The 19,888-nt window shown below is 40.2% G+C and overlaps 1 protein-coding gene across 1 annotated transcript in view; it reads right to left on the reverse strand.

The window, feature by feature from the left end:
• LOC126478830 (RRP15-like protein) overlaps nt 1-19,888 on the reverse strand; it is a 54,227-nt gene that overhangs the window by 24,934 nt on the left and 9,405 nt on the right. The window contains exons 2-4 of the mRNA XM_050103732.1: nt 18,533-18,864; nt 13,512-13,597; nt 2,415-2,595 (exon numbers count right to left, since the gene is read on the reverse strand). Of these exons, the coding sequence (XP_049959689.1) occupies nt 2,415-2,595; nt 13,512-13,597; nt 18,533-18,864 (599 nt within the window). The remainder of the gene's footprint in view (nt 1-2,414; nt 2,596-13,511; nt 13,598-18,532; nt 18,865-19,888) is intronic.

The raw sequence follows: 19,888 nt of genomic DNA on the forward strand, positions 1-19,888 counted from the left end.
TTCCATTATTCCACTGCAAATTGACATCGACAAAGTAGGTCTGTAGTTCAGTGCACTTGCCATGCGAGCCTTCTTAAAGACTTCAATGAGTTGAGTCTTTTTAAAATCATAATGGATGTTCCATTGACCTACAAAAGTCTGTTTATAGAAATGAGCAAGTTCAACATTGACTGTAATTGGTATACCATCAAGTGCAGCAGATGTTTCTCTATAACACATTTTTCAGTTGTTGTTCAGTTCTTAGAATCACTTATTCCTATTTTTGTCTTTTTCACATCTTTGTGATGGTTGAAAATATGAACTTTGTTGTCTTTTCCTTGGTAAGATCATTTTGGAAGAGAAACGTTAGTATTTCATCGTCCTTATCATCTTCCATTTCACTGCTATCATGATAAACACAACTGTCTAGACAATTTTCAACTAGTATAGATTCTATGTAGAACCAAAATATTTTAGTAATTATCAATAATTCAACAAGTAAGACACTACAAAAGTGTTCTTATCCATAGTTTCTCCTCACTTCAGAGCAATTGCAGCTTAATTTTTCTAGTTTCAGATCAACAAGGTACACGAGTAGTGGCTAAAACATTAGTCTGGCACCTACAACACACCATGAAGGAATTATCCGAATAGGAAGGAATTTGATAGATGTAAGGTACACATGCAGACAAGCAAATGATTATAATTTCAGAAAAATTGGATGATTTACTCAAGACAAAGAACTTCACAAATTGAGCAAGTCAATAACGTGTTGCTCCACCTCTGGCACTTATGCAAACACTTATTCAGCTTGGCATTGATGACAGCATCGTTGGATAGCCTACTGAGGGATATCACACCAAATACTGTTCAATTGGCATGTTAGATCGTCAAAATCCAAGCTGGTTGGAGGCCCTTGCCCATAATGCTCCAAATGTTCTCAGTTGGGGGAGAGATCTCAGGACCTTGTTTGTTTGTACGTGTACATAACATCTACTGATTTCCAACCCACTTGGATAATTCCTTCATGGCCCCCTCATCCCATTCAGATAATCCTTCAGGGTGGTGGTGCTTCTGAGGTTTCCCTTACAAACAGATATAAAGAGTGTTCCAAAATAATGTACACTCTCTTTGAAACAGAATATCTCTTTAATTGACAAAGACAGAAATACAATTTTTATGGGTAATAACCTAGAAGGCGGTGAAAAACATAACAATGCTTTCTTTTGCTTCAGGGTTGTTAGCAAACATGGAGTTATCGTTTGAACAACCGAAATGGGTGCTAAAGTCTTACCGGAAAAAAGAGAATGTACATGCGGTACACTGACATTAGAGAGTTGAATTTGGGACACCATCACCGACAAGAGTAACAATTACAAGAATCAGAGATAAGTTTGAAGTCGAAGGAATGGTGCACAATATGAAGAAGAGACATAGCAGATGAAAGGGAAGGTCAACATACAATGAGAGTGTTGATGCAGCAATCCAGGCATACACACGATCCCCGAAGAAATCTGTGAGGCAATGTTCTCATGAGACTGGGAACTGCAGAAGCAGTGTTCATACAATTTTGTGGTTTCGGAACTTTAAGCCTTACATTCCAAGACTTCTCTATGCTCTTAACGACAATGATCCTGAGAGGTGAAACAAATTTTGTGAGTGGTTCATTAACAGATGTGAAGAAGAGCAACATTTCCAAGATCGAATTCTTTGCTCAGATAAAGCGACATTTAAATCTGATGGAACAATTAACCGCCAAATTGCGTGTACTGGGCCAGGGAGAATCCATATGTAACTGAGCAAAGGCATGTTAATCTACCAGGAGTAACAGTCTGGTGTGGTCTGTCTTCTAGAGTTAATCGGGCCGCACTTCTTTGACAACACTGCCACAGGTGACTCGTACTCGGAAATGGTAACTCCTGGTCTTAGCGTTGTCTTTGGAAATGAAGATTATTACTATCAACAGGATGGGGTGCCACCTCACTTTCACCTGGATGTGAGGGCATTTCTCAATCATACATTCCCTGTCAGATGGATAGGACAAAGAGAGAATGTAGAGCATCCAACTCGATCTCCAGATTTAAGTCCTCTAGACTTCTTTCTGTGGTGCACTCGCACGAACACAGTTTAGGCTGCGAGACCACACACACTGGATGATCTTAGAGAGCAAATTCAGAAGACCTGTGATGCTATTCCATTGTAAGCAATAAAGTTGGCACGTCGCTCAGTCGTGAGTCATTGTCGTCGGTGTATTGCGATGGACGGACACCAGTTTGAACATTTACCACATTAAGTCAGACCATGAGGCGCCTAACACAACTAAAATCGTATTTCTAACCCCTTTCATTAAAGAGATGTTCAGTTTCAAAAAGTGTATACATTATTTTGGGACAACCTGTATTAAAGTGACACTTGAACATACAAAACATGCTTACCTTCATATCAGCTTCGAATTTGGCTGAACTGCCTTTCCCCATTAGCACATCTAAGAAGGCCTTTTTATCAACAGACTTCATAATTTTATCTTTTTTAACTTCAGAATGCTTGACTTCTCTAAACTGCTCATCCAGTTTTTTCTGATGTTGCCGCACTGCATTAAACAACTGCACCACCCCTCTGTAAACAATATAGTATTAATTCAAATAAAAATTCTCTAGTTGCCGAACAACTAAAGTTTGGTCATTTTTCGTTAATTAGGTAGATTAAAAAATACATTCTACATTACAATACACAGTGACACCAAATCATTTATAAAGATTTTGATATAAGGGATGAGATGCTATTGGGTATAAAGACAAACCTTACTGTACATAAGGTATTCTGAAACTATACCTGGTTCTAAAAGAATGGAAGATACTATTCCATAAAAACGAAAAATGATAGATTTACTTATTTTTGAAGGTAGAGTCCTGTGAATCCTTATAAAGTCACACAATTAATTGGTAGAAGAATACCAAGTAAATTTTCTATAGTCTCAAGTAATACTTCAAAAACCTACATTTCCTTCTTAGTGTCAATTTCAGATGTTATGATTTAAAAAAAAAAAAAAAAAATCAAATAGGGGTAATGCAGGAGTAGATTTAATAATGAATAGGAAAATAGGAATGCAGGTAAGCTACTACAAACAGCATAGTGAACGCATTATTGTGGCCAAGATAGATACGAAGCCCACGCCTACCACAGTGGTACAAGGTTATATGCCAACTAGCTCTGCAGATGATGAAGAAATTGAAGAAATGTATGATGAAATAAAAGAAATTATTCAGATAGTGAAGAGAGATGAAAATTTAATAGTCATGGGTGACTGGAATTCGTCAGTAGGAAAAGGGAGGGAAGGAAACGTAGTAGGTGAATATGGAATGAGGGTAAGAAACGAAAGAGGAAGCCGCCTGGTAGAATTTTGCACAGAGAACAACCTAATCATAGCTAACACTTGGTTCAAGAATCGTAAAAGAAGATTGTATACAGGGAAGAAGCCTGGAGATATGACAGATTTCAGATAGATTATATAATGGTAAGACAGAGATTTAGGAACCAGGTTTTAAATTGTAAGACAATTCCAGAGACAGATGAGGACTCTGACCACAATCTATTGGTTATGAACTGTAGATTAAAACTGAAGAAACTGCAAAAAGGTGGGAATTTAAGGAGATGGGACCTGGATAAACTGAAAGAACCAGAGGTTGTACAGAGTTTCAGAGAGAGCATAAGGGAGCAATTGACAGGAATGGGGGAAAGAAATACAGTAGAAGAAGAATGGGTAGCTTTGAGGGATGAAGTGGTGAAGGCAGCGGGGGAGCAAGTAGGTAAAAAGATGAGGGCTAGTAGAAATCCTTGGGTAACAGAAGAAATATTGAATTTAATTGATGAAAGGAGAAAATATAAAAATGCAGTAAATGAAGCAGGCAAAAAGGAATACAAACGTCTCAAAAATGAGATCGACAGGAAGTGCAAAATGGCTAAGGAGGGATGGCTAGAGGACAAATGTAAGAATGTAGAGGCTTATCTCACTAGGGGTAAGATAGATGCTGCCTACAGGAAAATTAAAGAGACCTTTGGAGAAAAGAGAGCCACTTGTATGAATATCAAGAGCTCAGATGGAAACCCAGTTATAAGCACAGAAGGGAAAGCAGAAAGGTGGAAGGATATATAGAGGGTCTATACAAGGGCGATGTTCTTGAGGACAATATTATGGAAATGGAGGAGGATGTAGATGAAGATGAAATGGGAGATATGATACTGCGTGAAGAGTTTGACAGAGCACTGAAAGACCTGAGTCGCAACAAAGTTCCAGGAGTAGACAACATTCCATTAGAACTACTGACAGCCCTGGGAGAGCCAGTACTGACAAAACTCTACCATCTGGTGAGCAAGATGTATGAGACAGGCGAAATACCCTCAGACTTCAAGAAGAATATAATAATTCCAATCCCAAAGAAAGCAGGTGTTGACAGATGTGAAAAATACCGAACTATCAGTTTAATAAGTCACAGCTGCAACATACTAACATGAATTCTTTACAGACGAATGGAAAAACTAGTAGAAGCCGACCTCGGAGAAGATCAGTTTGGATTCCGTAGAAATATTGGAACACGTGAGGCAATACTGACCCTACGACTTATCTTAGAAGCTAGATTAAGGAAAGGCAAACCTACATTCCTAGCATTTGTAGACTTAGAGAAAGCTTTTGACAATGTTGACTGGAATACTCTCTTTCAAATTCTGAAGGTGGCAGGGGTAAAATACAGGGAGCGAAAAGCTATTTACAATTTGTACAGAAACCAGATGGCAGTTACAAGAGTCGAGGGACATCAAAGGGAAGCATTGGTTGGGAAGGGAGTGAGACAGGGTTGTAGCCTCTCCCTGATGTTGTTCAATCTGTATATTAAGCAAACAGTAAAGGAAACAAAAGAAAAATTCGGAATAGGTATTAAAATCCATAGAGAAGAAATAAAAACTTTAAGGTTCGCCGATGACATTGTAATTCTGTCAGAGACAGCAAAGGACTTGGAAGAGTAGTTGAACGGAATGGATAGTGTCTTGAAAGGAGGATATAAGATGAACATCAACAAAAGCAAAACAAGGATAACGGAATGTAGTCGAATTAAGTCGGGTGATGCTGCGGGAATTAGATTAGGAAATGAGACACTTAAAAGTAGTAAAGGAGTTCTGCTATTTGGGGAGCAAAATAACTGATGATGGTCGAAGTAGAGAGGATATAAAATGTAGACTTGCAATGGCAAGGAAAGCATTTCTAAAGAAGAGAAATTTGTTAACATCGAGTATAGGTTTAAGTGTCAGGAAGTCGTTTCTGAAAGTATTTGTATGGAGTGTAGCCATGTATGGAAGTGAAACATGGACGATAAATAGTTTGGACAAGAAGAGAATAGAATCTTTCGAAATGTGGTGCTACAGAAGAATGCTGAAGATTAGATGGGTAGATCACATAATTAATGAGGAAGTATTGAATAGGATTGGGGAGAAAAGAAGTTTGTGGCACAACTTGACAAGAAGAAGGGATCGGTTTGGTAGGACATGTTCTGAGGCATCAAGGGATCACCAGTTTAGTATTGGAGGGCAGCGTGGAGGGTAAAAATCGTAGAGGGAGACGAAGAGATGAATACACGAAGCAGATTCAGAAGGATGTAGGTTGCAGTAGGTACTGGGAGATGAAGAAGCTTGCACAGGATAGATTAGCATGGAGAGCTGCATCAAACCAGTCAGGACTGAAGACCACAACAACAACAACAACAATGATTAATATGCTATTTCTGCTGGGGCAGACTTCTATGCATATTGCAAATAACGCAAACTACCACAAAGACATAATTTTAAAGAGTAGCACCCTTACAACTGTAAAAGATTTTTATTACTTTTTTATTTGTTTACTTAATTTCATTCAATTGAATATGTATCTCTGCAGCAAAATTTCACAATTTACAGAAAAGAAGAACACAACAAAGGTGTTTGACAAGGTAATGATCTCCCCCCAACTGCCTTACAGTTGCATTCTTGAAAACACTGTCCAAATCAGACAGAAAAACAAAAACTGTTTAGCCCAACAAGAATGGGAAACAAATTTAAAGGTATCACAGTTAACTGACTAGCTTTGGCATCTTTAGGTGTCTTGTATTCTGCCACGCACCAGCATCGTTCATACATGCCATTTGGACAATGTGAGCCATTATCTTCATTAGGTGCTACCAGAGACTGCTCATTAAGTGTAATGGGTCCAGTAATTACATCAATGGCCTGCCCCTCCCATGGTCAGTTCCAGGCGTTCTGTCTGCAGTCTGCTCCCACAAGCAGTGTTCTCAGTTATTCCCTCTTTGGTCCAGTGCACCAAGTCAAGTGCTGGTGTTCTGTCTTCAGTCTGTTGCACCTGCACCTGGCCTGGTGCACTGGACTGAAGGGGGAATGTCTAAGAACTTTTCTAGCAGAAGCGGACCACAGTGGGAACACCTGGAACCACACCAGACCAAAAACGGAACACCAATGCAAGAACAGATGCACTTCAGAAAAGAACATGCAAATTTCAGCAATCAACAACAAAAATGCCTTTCACAGAACAAAAGGAAACATTGTTCTATGATGATGTTGAAAGCAGCGGTTTTGTATGGATCACAAAAACAAGTGGCAACTTCTCAGAGAGAGTTTGGGCAAAAAGAGTCTCAGATAATTCTGAGAACCACTTACAAGAACAGCTTTCATTAAAAAATTCAACAAATAAATTTAGTGCAAAGTAGAAAAGAATCACAAACAATTTAAAAAAAAAATATGCATGATTTTGTGGTTGCCTCAAATGAATGGAAGTCAATGTGGTGACTAAAAGAGTACTCTTAGTCTTTTGACACAAAACCCAAACTCACAATGTACCGGTACAAAAGCAACAAAAAGGGCCTCCACATATTCAAAATCAAAGTCTGAAGATGCTTTCAACAGAGATCACAAAGTGATAACAGCTAGAGGAATAAATCCAAGTGCCTCAGAGGTAACTGCAGCACATGTTTCCACCACTGGCATGCTGTCTAATGGATCAGTAAAGACCTGACCAGTGATACCTGAGTCTGATTTCATCTAGAGTTTTCACAAATCCTAGGTGACCAGATGTTGGGAATGTTGTGTAAAAATTTCAGGATAGCTGTCTTTATGTGAGGTCAGATGGCAAACAACCATAACCACCCCATTGGATTACTGTCCCTCTTATACGATGCTCCATTACCTAATGAACTGAAATTCTCCTATGGTTGGTGCCTCCTCCTCCTCCTTCCTGCTTCTACGGTTTTCAGCAGTGCTGGATCTTCCCTCTTCTCGGCAGCACGCCATTTAACATAGCGATGACTGGGATTTCATCCATGCTGCTGTGATTCGCCAAAGAATTTCTTGAAACGCAGTTGGCCTCCATGTGTTTGCATCCATTTTTGCATACCACTGTAATGTTGTAGTCGTGAAACCTCAGTGCCCATCTCAATAATCGACTTGTTGGATCCTTCAGGCTAGTCAGACAGCCGAGAGAATGGTGGTCTGTTACGACAGTGAATAGTTTGCTAAATAAATATGACTAGGACTTACTGATCGTCCAGACTCTTTCTAAGTTGTAGAGTATTTTATCTCAGCCTTGGAGAGTAATCTGGAAGCATAAGCTGTCATCTTTTCACCACCTGCCTCTGCTTGCTACTCACACAATGCCAGAACTGGAGGAGATAGTGCCTCCCTAAGGATAAGGAAAGATCTTTCCTGCGTCTCATTCCTGGAAAATATGGTGCCTCCCAGCAGTTGTTCTAGTAAGGGGGGATGTATCTTTGTAAAGATGACCTCTATCAATCGCCGATAGTACAAGCATATTCCACGAAAACTTCTCCCATCAGGAATGAATCAAGGATTCAGAAAATCTATGTCTACTTTTACTTTCTCTGGATCAGGGTGGACTCCATCACCATTCAGCTGGTGCTCAAGATTTTTATTTCTTGGGCAGTGAAGAGAGTTTTTTCAGTTGAGACAGAGACCTGCATTCTGAACACACTTCAACACGGTTTAGGTAGCTTAGATGTCCTTCAAATGTCTTCTAAAAAACAACACTGTCATTCAGATAGCAAAGATGTTTTCCATTTAAAGTGTTGTAGCATGTTATCCACCGTACGTTCGACGATGATTGAAGCATTACATTGTGCAAATAGAATAACTTTAAACTGACAGAGGCTATCAGGCGTAGTGAAGGCAGTCATTTCCCAAAAAGCCCTAACAATCCCATTTGCCAGTAGTCTCTCAGTATGCCCATAGCAGAGAAATACTTTGTTCCTTTCAAGGACTCTAACGTGTCATCAACTTGTGGCAACAGATAGACATCTCTCTACATGAATTTGTTCAGTCATCGATAGTCAACTCAGGAGTGCTATGTGCTCTCCTCCTCCTTTGCAAGGACCACAGGAGAGGATTAAGGACTCTCTGAATGTTCACAGGTATCACTCCTGATTTGTAAGCACCTGAAAATTGACACAGAACAGCTATCACATGTCAATGTTGCTCCTCAGTCAGGCCACATACTATCGGCAGATCGATAGCAGCTTCCTTCACTGCAATGTCTCATCGTAGCAAAGAGTGGTTCTTTGTCGATAACACTACGCTGCCCCCCTGAACTTGTTTGGCTGTCCCTAAGCACATACTTTTAGGGATGAGTTGTGGCTGTTCATGACAATTATTGATCCAAAGTCCTCCTTGACAATCTACAATACCTATGATTGTCACAGGCATGTATATTTCTTTGGTGAGCCTGAGTAGCTTTTGCAATCAAAAAAACTCCGTAGTTGCACTGAGCATCTCAACTGATGACTAGAACTCATCTCGTTGATGACGGCCAGATAGCATCTGCAATGGGAACAGCCCCTAGCCTAATCTTTGTTATGTGTGCTTGTTGGAATAGCTCTGATCTTTCACAGTCTATGACTGCTTGCGATTTCTGCAAGAAGTCCCATCCGATAATAGCATCTTGTCTATGTCCTGCTAAAACAACAAATCTGAAAGGCTGCATTCTGACACTGATAGCTATTCTTGCAATAAACATTCCTTTCAGCTGGATGTATTTCCCATTTGCAACCCTCAGCACAACTGCTTTTGTATCACAGAACATAGTCTTCTTTAGATGACAATGATAACCCAATGATAATCATTTGACATTACACACAAAGAAACCCAGGAATCAACTAGTGCCTGGGCAGGTCAGCTGTCAAAGACGACCTCAACGAGATTTCCTGAGATATTAGGGACTGTCATCCATGGATGATTTTCATCTGTGTCAGCTTCACCTCCATGTAACCTCACTTAAGTTTTCCTGAGGCTGGGGGATGGGTGAATGACACGTACTTCCATATGGCAACACGCTGAGAAGTAACCTTGTCCAGTGTACAGTGATGGGCTTCATCGCACATGTTTATTGTATATTCCAGAATGAGATTTTCACTCTGCAGCGGAGTGTGCGCTGATATGAAACTTCCTGACAGATTAAAACTGTGTGCCCGACCGAGACTCGAACTCGGGACCTTTGCCTTTCGCGGGCAAGTGCTCTACCATCTGAGCTACCGAAGCACGACTCACGCCCGGTACTCACAGCTTTACTTCTGCCAGTACCTCGTCTCCTACCTTCCAAACTCTACAGAAGCTCTCCTGCGAACCTTGCAGAACTAGCACTCCTGAAAGAAAGGATATTGCGGAGACATGGCTTAGCCACAGCCTGGGGGATGTTTCCAGAATGAGATTTTCACTCTGCAGCGGAGTGTGCGCTGATATGAAACTTCCTGGCAGATTAAAACTGTGTGCCCGACCGAGACTCGAACTCGGGACCTTTGCCTTTCGCGGGCAAGTGCTCTACCATCTGAGCTACCGAAGCACGACTCACGCCCGGTACTCACAGCTTTACTTCTGCCAGTACCTCGTCTCCTGCCTTCCAAACTTTACAGAAGCTCTCCTGCGAACCTTGCAGAACTAGCACTCCTGAAAGAAAGGATATTGCGGAGACATGGCTTAGCCACAGCCTGGGGGATGTTTCCAGAATGAGATTTTCACTCTGCAGCGGAGTGTGCGCTGATATGAAACTTCCTGGCAGATTAAAACTGTGTGCCCGACCGAGACTCGAACTCGGGACCTTTGCCTTTCGCAGGCAAGTGCTCTACCATCTGAGCTACCGAAGCACGACTCACGCCCGGTACTCACAGCTTTACTTCTGCCAGTACCTCGTCTCCTACCTTCCAAAGCCTACCTTCCAAAGCCATGTCTCCGCAATATCCTTTCTTTCAGGAGTGCTAGTTCTGCAAGGTTCCCAGGAGAGCTTCTGTAAAGTTTGGAAGGTAGGAGACGAGGTACTGGCAGAAGTAAAGCTGTGAGTACCGGGCGTGAGTCGTGCTTCGGTAGCTCAGATGGTAGAGCGCTTGCCCGCGAAAGGCAAAGGTCCCGAGTTCGAGTCTCGGTCGGGCACACAGTTTTAATCTGCCAGGAAGTTTCATATCAGCGCACACTCCGCTGCAGAGTGAAAATCTCATTCTGGAAACATCCCCCAGGCTGTGGCTAAGCCATGTCTCCGCAATATCCTTTCTTTCAGGAGTGCTAGTTCTGCAAGGTTCGCAGGAGAGCTTCTGTAAAGTTTGGAAGGTAGGAGACGAGGTACTGGCAGAAGTAAAGCTGTGAGTACCGGGCGTGAGTCGTGCTTCGGTAGCTCAGATGGTAGAGCACTTGCCCGCGAAAGGCAAAGGTCCCGAGTTAGAGTCTCGGTCGGGCACACAGTTTTAATCTGCCAGGAAGTTTCATATCAGCGCACACTCCGCTGCAGAGTGAAAATCTCATTCTGGAAACATCCCACAGGCTGTGGCTACGCCATGTCTCTGCAATATCCTTTCTTTCAGGAGTGCTAGTTCTGCAAGGTTCGCAGGAGAGCTTCTGTAAAGTTTGGAAGGTAGGAGACGAGGTACTGGCAGAAGTAAAGCTGTGAGTACCGGGCGTGAGTCGTGCTTCGGTAGCTCAGATGGTAGAGCACTTGCCCACGAAAGGCAAAGGTCCCGAGTTCGAGTCTCGGACGGGCACACAGTTTTAATCTGCCAGGAAGTTTCGTTTGATTGTATATTGTTTGCAGTTGAGTGGTGCGAATAAAATTATTGCGATAGTTCACATCTGATGCCGTATCAGTAATTGAAAACTGCCTTCCCTCCTCTGCTGCAGTGTACAACATATCCAGGGATCCTGCAGGTGAAAACATATCTGGGTGTTGTTCCCAGTCCTCCAAATGCCTGTTCTCCTGTGGTGCACTGTACTTGGCTTACTTGTCAGTTGCACCTGTGTTGGTTGAATGCTGGGTGGTTGTTTGTCAGTTGCAGCATAAGTCTGAGTTGGTCGAGTCCATTCTTCATGGTGTGCTCAACTAGTGATGGAGATTGGTACCAAAGATCAATACACCCCTTTTCAACACTCTCTGCTGTCTCATGGCTGCTAATCTCCTGTATACTCAGTTTAACACTTCTAAACTATTTAGTGTATGAGAGAGACAAGCTCATAGTGGTCTTCCACAACTGCCACAGGGAGCACATTTGGCAGTCTTTCATGCCACGCTTTTCTGTTAAATTTTCTCATTTCACTGGCATCACTTGATGAATTCCTCTGTAACTGTGACATCCTTTTATGAGAAGAGCTTGTTATTTGTCTTCTGCAACTTCTTTAATTAAGTGTGAAAATTTGTTGGCTTCAATCATATTCAGATTTATACTGCGGCATAGGGCCAAAACATTCTGTATGTATGACAGTGTCATTTCCTCATGACATTGGGTCTTATCTTTCAATTGTTCTGCCTCTAAGCAGACTTGCTGCTGACTGTCACTGAAAGTGTTTCTTCAGTTCGACCTCGAATTTGTCCCAGCTATTAAGCTTCTCTTCATTGTTTTTGAACTAATGCTGAGCTGTGTCATCCAAATAAAAGTACACATTTGCCACACACCATGTTGTCCCATCTACTGTATCTGGTGACTCGGTCAAATCCTTTCAGCCATTCTGTCATATCCTGCACAATGTCTTTGAAAAATGCTGATAGATGCCTGAGGTGCAGCTCACTCACTGCTGTTCTGGATGCTATCTGTCTCCTAAATGTACAGATCTTAGGAACAATGCACTGCTTGTATTTCAGTTCCATCTATGTAGGTGATGGCCTTTACATTGCCTAATTGGAGCCATGGTGATGTAGATGTCTTGAAGTACCCGACATCTCCATCAAACAATGTCACAGAAAAACCACAATCAAGTGCAAATAGGAAGGTAGGGTCTTGGATTAAAGGAAAACAGTTAGCAGTGAAAGCACATTTATTACTGACTACAACGTACAGCCTGTGGTATGACAGGTTACCCCACCCTTTCCTTGAAATCTGATGAAAGATGTTCATGTAAAAATGTTTTCTACGTATTTAGCATCTAAAGAATATCCATTGCGCGTGCTTTGATTTTTGTTTCTGCGGAGACAATGCAAGAAGCATGAGCACATGACATCTGCAAGACACGATGCTGCCACGAGTCTCTACCTGCTCTAGAGGTGGCATTTATACTTCGGTGTCACAGCTTGGCAGTGTTTTGGAAAGTGCAGAAGCAGCACCTTACTGACAATGTAAACACTCAGAAGAAAAGGAAAGAGTTAATGTCAGTCTCTTATGTGTTATTCTGAAATTCAGTTCAGATTTGTTGTTCTGAGTAATAACAGATTTCCCATCGAACATTTTACTGAATACCAGCTTTCTGGAATATACAGTGTTTGTATAAATGGCTGCACTACCTGTCCAGGAACTCAGTTCTCTTCTGCTTGAAGTGATTTATACAATCACTGTATATTCCAGAAAGCTGGTATTGATACAAATACTGAATGTAACAGAACATACAAACATTACAAATATAAGGTATTTCGAAGTAATTCCAGAAACAGTATATACTAAGTAACAACTAACTGCTGGTGGTCAGGTTTGAAATAGCAACCTGCAGCACACCATCCAGTAACGCATACCATAGCTCACAACAATATTACAGTTTTCTAATTTCTGCTTTCATGGAAAAGTCCACATCATCCTGAATTTGTTTCAACAGTCTTATACTTCACTTTAACAGCTTTTTTTTTTTTTAATCAACATTCCCCTCACTAGTTCCTAGCAATAGAACCATCAATTCCAAAATTCTTAGTTCCATTACCAACTGTTATTTAGTGGTGATGGTGGTGGTGCCTATGCATACACAGTCATGTTTCTGCCTGTATTTACAAGAGTACATTAGACAATTAATTATAGGAATCCAGTTATTTCTCATAGTGACGTCTCCAAGATATATTAAATGAACCTTTTGTTCCCCACACTGATGGCCACCAATTTCATTTCTTAAGGCCACTTATGTCAAATTCAACACAGCATCTGACATTGTAACTGACATTTCTGTTTTCATATCTATGTACATACAAGGTTTTAAAAGCTAATTAATTTTCTATATTATTTTATACAAGAATTAACAATTATCCTGTTACTTACTTTGTTGCTATCTTGGCTAATGCCTTTTCTCTGTTCTTGTCCAAAATATGTGGCTGTACCCTGCCTTTGTTCTCCCACAGTTTCTTCTGCAGCATAGAAGAGTTGATAAAAGCTTTACAGGTTATATGTGTCATTCAAATATAAAATAAATAATAAAACACACTCTCTCTCTCTCTCTCTCTCTCTCACACACACACACACACACACACACACACACACACACACACACACACACACACACAACAGAGGGAAACATTCCACTTGGGAAAAATGTATATAGAAAAAACAAAGATGCTGTAACTTACCACACGAGAAAGCGCTGGTAGATAGATGGACACACACACACACACACACACACACACACACACACACACACACACACACACACAAATTTCAAGCTTTTGCAACCTAAGGTTGCTTCATCAGGAAAGAGGGAAGGAGAGGGAAAGACGAAAGGATGTGGGTTTTAAGGGAGAGTGTAAGGGGTCATTCCAATCCCGGGAGCAGAAAGACTTACCTTAGGGGGGAACAAAGGACAGATAAACACTCGCGCGCGCGCGCACGCACGCACACACACACACACACACACACACACACACACACACACACACACACACACAATGTGATTTACCACGTGATTTACCAACTGACATGTCTACACTGTGAAGCCTTCTATGTGGGAATGACCGGCAACAAACTGTCCATTCGCATGAACGGACACAGGCAGACAGTGTTTGTTGGTAATGAGGATCACCCTGTGGCTAAACATGCCTTGGTGCACGGCCAGCACATCTTGGCACAGTGTTACACCATGCGGGTTATCTGGATACTTCCCACTGACACCAATCTATCAGAACTCCGGAGATGGGAACTTGCCCTTCAATATATTCTCTCCCCCCGTTACCCATCAGGCCTCAACCTCTGCTAATTTCAAGTTGCCGCCCCTCGTACATCACCTGTCATTCAACAACATCTTTGCCTCTGTACTTCCGCCTCGACTGACATCTCTGCCCAACCTCTTTGCATTTACATATGTCTGCTGATGGATATGTGTGTGTGTGTGCCCGAGTGTATACCCGTCCTTTTTCCCCCTAAGGTAAGTCTTTCCACTCCCGGGATTGAAATGACTCTTTACCCTCTCCCTTTCCCTCTCCTTCCCTCTTTCCTGATGAAGCAACCTTGGGTTGCGAAAGCTTGAAATTTGTGTGTGTGTGTGTGTGTGTGTGTGTGTTTTACTGTGTCTATCTACCAGAGGTTTCCCGTTTGGTAAATAAACACACACACACACACACACACACACACACACACACACACAAAGATATCGCAACAACTGATAGTTGACAGCAACAGCAACAGATGAAGACTACAAGCTCGAAAAATGTCTCACATGGAAATTGCATATTAAATGATGCTGAGTTTATAATTGAACTATGCCCATGTAATCCTGGAGTACTGTAGATGGTGATACAGTCACAATCAATGGTACATTACAGTACATCTTCTACTCCTGTTATATTTCATACCTCTGGCAATGTATATTTCTCAATGTGAGATTACTGATTAATACCCATGTCTGCAGATCTATATTTTTATGTCATATTATTTACTATCTTTTATTCTGAAAACCTTTCAAAAATTATCTAACATTCAAACTCAAGAAAATTTAATTATACCTCAATGTATTAATTCTACATAATTATTTTCTGTGATTAAGAATCAATGTGAATCAATGTGAAATGTAACTACATCTAATGTACCATTGTGAAATATATTATTATGTTTCATGGAGTGAGAAGATAGTGTCTTTGACTTTTTGAAAGTGAAGAATATACAGCAGAGTAACTTTACCTAGCGTTTTATTTTACAGAAGTTACATTTTATACCTGAAATACATTTTGTGAGCTCAGCTAATCATCATTATTGATGAATTTACTGAATGAAGGAATTACACCTAACTGACTGCAAGAAGAAGATTAATATAGTGTTGTTAAGCACTTACAAGACCCAGGAAACCTCTTGGTGATCTCAAATCCCATTTTCTTTTTTAGGACAAAGAGTCACTATAACAACAGCTACTATGGCATCAAACAGAAAGATGAGTGTTGTTTTCACTGCTGACATTCTACAACAAATAGTGTTAGCAAAAATTGGTCTAGTCTCCTTGTCCTGCAATTAACTATACTCAATTCTATGTTTGGAGATGTCTGACAGAATTGAGTCTCAAATTTATTTTGCCAGTTATTTAATGTTAAAATAGTATGGATTATAGAAATTGGTTTAAGAAGGCTTATTATTTTAGTAACAAATATTTGTTTTCGTATTCATCGTGTAGGAAACTTGTGTTTATGATTCGCATGTGTTGTCTATATTTCAAGATACAGTGATTTGTTAGAAGTTAGCACAGCAGTGTCACTACTCGATTTATAACAAAAATTCGCTGCCCATTTCTTGCAACAATTTTTGTTTATGGTGTCACACATGATTAGCAAGTTTGACTTTTCCAAGCTCATAGTCACAGGTTTATACTGTCTGGTAGCCCTGCAAGTAGAATATACCAAATCCAATGTTTAACTTCAGAGTTCAGCCATTTAATTTTGTGACACAGATATGATCTCTGACACGTATTTTTTTACTGATAAACAATTTTCAAGTCAGTCTGTCATCAACGCCTTCACAGTGACCCTGTTTGTAAGAAGAGGGCAAATGAACTAGTATTTTGAAAAACCATCGTATTTGTGAATCTGTTGTTTCAAATTTCTCCACACTGCCATTAATTACTGCTAGCCATTTTTTTTAGAATATTACACCAACATATGCAGCCCAGGCAGATAATCTGTTAAAAGAGTAAATTACAAGTGGCATCTGATTGGAAAGAGTGCATGTACTGCACACACATTCACAAAAAACTGTAACAGGGATTCTCATACAAAGTATTACACAGAATTGAAAACACAGTGTGTGCATAGATACACTAAAGCAATTTAAAAGATGTTTAACAGGCGAGACATAGATTCTAAGTTTTTGTAATGGACAGAAATGTGTTAAGGTTCCGCCAAATAACTCCAAGCTTGGTACTTGCAACCACAGTGCAAAAGCAATATATGTATCAGTGTCTGAGTTTCTGTGTTTCTTTGTAGCAACACACAGAATAAGATGAAATTAATAGCATAAAGGCTTAAGTTTTTATGAGTTGTTGAAATTACAACAGAGCACAAAATAACATGAGCTGCTGGTAAGATCATGGTAAGCAGTACGGAAGTAGATCTTTGATAAGATATGAAATAAATTAAAATTCATGACACTTATTAAAGTTAGTTGGAACTTGGAAGTTCCTGCACACTTAATTTGAGCATTGAGAATAGCTAGTTGCATTCTGACATCAATCCAGATGATTACAGAATTATTATGTGCCAGTTTCCTTCAATTTAAAATGAAAAGCCGTCACATCTAAATATAATTAGTTTAACTCAACTAATAATCCATAACAAGTTAATTATTAGTATTACACTGCATGACCAGAATAAAGGAATATCACTATAAGTAACAAACATATTTTTATCAGCGAGTAAGGAAAAATCCATGTGAACAGTTTCACAACGGCCATACATACCGATGAACAACTGGTTGGTTATTATGCATATATTAAAAACAGAAAAGAAAACTGTTTAGAGATTGCAGTGAAGTTGCCACATGACCTGATTCCTATTACAGGTTATCCTGTCTACGATAAAGTGGGATAGTTGTTCCATAACACCACCTGCCCCACACTTTGTTGATGGAAAGTAACGTTCTCCATGCATTCACCAAATGCTAAACCTTCAAGCGAATTGCCTCATGGTGTAGTATGATACATCACTCCAAATCACTCATATCCAATCAAATGCTGTCCAGTGGTGTCAGTCTTTACACCATCTCAAGTGTCGCTTAGTACTGACTACAAAAATGGGTGGCTTATTTGGAGCTGTTTGACCATGTACCTGATATTTCTTAACTCCGTACACACAGTCATTGTACTACCTGGTCAGCTGGTAGTGCCTTGGAACTTAAGAGTAAGTGCTTCCACTGGATACAAGAGCACATACGTTGTCAGCAGCTTTTCCGTTGCATGCTGCTGTTGGTAATTGTATCTGTGGTGAATGATGGGAAGTGGGCATGATGAATTACGAGTCACGTGATCAAACAAAATGGAGGAACCAATGATAAAATACTGTTCGATGTCATCATGATATGGAGTTTACAAAATTATGTGGTGGCATAATGGAATATACTGTGCAGAATGTTGACATTTAAAACAGAATACTCCACAAAATTTAAACTGTATTCTTAGGTTAATGCTTAACCACAACCTCAGAAATGGGACAATTTGAAAATACCCCACAAAGTTTTTGAAACAATCACTGGGCTATGCTACAGATCAGTCTGTTACCACAGCCAGGTTTCCTCCAGTCATATTCACAGGCTTCACCAACTTACAATGAAACTATCGCACTGGAATATGAAACAATGTTCCAAGAAATTCTGTAGTATTCCGAGCAAAATATACAATGCAAGAAATACATACAAAAACAGCTAAACAACTTTTTAATCAACAACAGTCAGATCAGTAATCTTCAATCTAGCAACATCCATGTTGAAAACAAAAGTAATAAAGCCATATCTCCCGCCAAAACAAGTCAATAGATTCAGTGATTCTCAGTGGCTACTGTATACTAAGACCTGTCTCACCTGATTGGTTATAATCAATAGAAACAAAATGCCAACAGCAGCACACAGTGGAAGCACCACTGACGCCATAAGGACACTTATCACTCCCACCGATTTCACGTAACTTTTACAACCACCCTCAACAATGCTCAGCAGTTCCTGCCTATCAGTACTTGAGGTCTGCCTAGTCTATTGTTGTTTCTTTGCATTTCTAAATATAAAATTAGGATCATGTTAATGCAAAGAGCAGAACAGTGAAAATAATAGGGAGCTGACAACAATTTCATTACTTTTAATAAATGTAAATTGGGCCTCACCTTTAACTTTCTGGAATCCTTCATAGCATTTTTCTCAAATTTTACAGTGGTATCTTTTTCTTCTTTCTCAGCAGTATCAGTTTCTACTGAAGGTTTTCCCTTTTTTGCAACTTGTTGCAGCTTCTTTGCTTTAGCTAACACAATGGTTTTCTTATTTTTTGGCTTGTTTGTCTTCAGGATCTTGGCCATTGCATCAGCCCAGCCAGGGTTCCCACCAATGACACCTGTCCCCTCGGTTGCACTCTTGCTTGTGTCTGTTCCACAGTCACTGTCATTAGTATTTTCAGCCATCTCGTGGTCTTCATCAAGTGAAGATATTTCGGCTTCTTCATCTTAAACAAATGTAAACACAATATTAAGAAAAGCACCAGTAATTCATGTGAGGAAATGAGGGCTCATAGCTCCGTCATTTTTAACTTTTAAAGGTATGGAAATATAAATTATAATTTTACAAAAACAATGTTAGTAGATCAGTGTTTTAGAGAAGAAAGTCAAATAACAGAAAATTCACTCAGAAACTGAATCCTATGTAATACACGAGGATGCTTTCTCCCCCTCCCCCTTAAGTGGAACAAAGTCTAATTAAGAATTAATTATTTGCTCTGAAGTGAGGTACAAGCTGCTATGTAATTTTTCTGACACACAAACACTACATGCTGAAAGGGATTCTTATATAAGAAAATGTCATGAAACATAAACAGCTTGCTGCTGTGTTTCATCAGCTTTTCGTACGTTTACTTTCACTGGTTAAATTGTCCACTACTTGCCTGCAGCTACACCACTACATTCAAAATTGAATGCCACAGAGAAGCAGTACCTCTTCTTGCCTATCTATACTATTTTCAAATGCAGTGCAGAAAAAAGCAACTGTTTACCCTGCAAGGAGAAGCCTCTTTGGGGAGAAGTTCCTCGGATTCAATACCAGTCATCCAAAAGATGAATGTCTTTCCATACCTTCTCACAGTGAAGAAAGTTGAGTGCTTGTCAATGTATTCAATGTTAACTGAACACGCCCAATGAGATTCACGGATCTGTGTCTCCTTTCCCTTTCCTTCTCTAATGGCTGCAACTTTGTAACAAATGCAGATAAAGAACAATATTCAAGAAACGAATCCCTAGCAGTCTTACAAATGTTTTACAATAGGTGATCTATTTTTCCTCGTAGTTCTCCAACTAAAATGGACTCTGCTATTTTAAATGCTTTGAATGACTATAGGTTGAGGAGTGTTTTTTTCCCGAGGACATGCAGCCTTACTGTATGGTATTCTGGAGGTAAAATAGTCCCCCATTCTGATCTCCGGGTGGGGACTACTCAGGAGGATGTCGTTATCAGGAGACAGAAAACTGGTGTTTTAC

The sequence above is a fragment of the Schistocerca serialis genome, chromosome 1 (genome assembly GCF_023864345.2).
Source record: "Schistocerca serialis cubense isolate TAMUIC-IGC-003099 chromosome 1, iqSchSeri2.2, whole genome shotgun sequence".
Classification (NCBI taxonomy): domain Eukaryota; kingdom Metazoa; phylum Arthropoda; class Insecta; order Orthoptera; family Acrididae; genus Schistocerca; species Schistocerca serialis.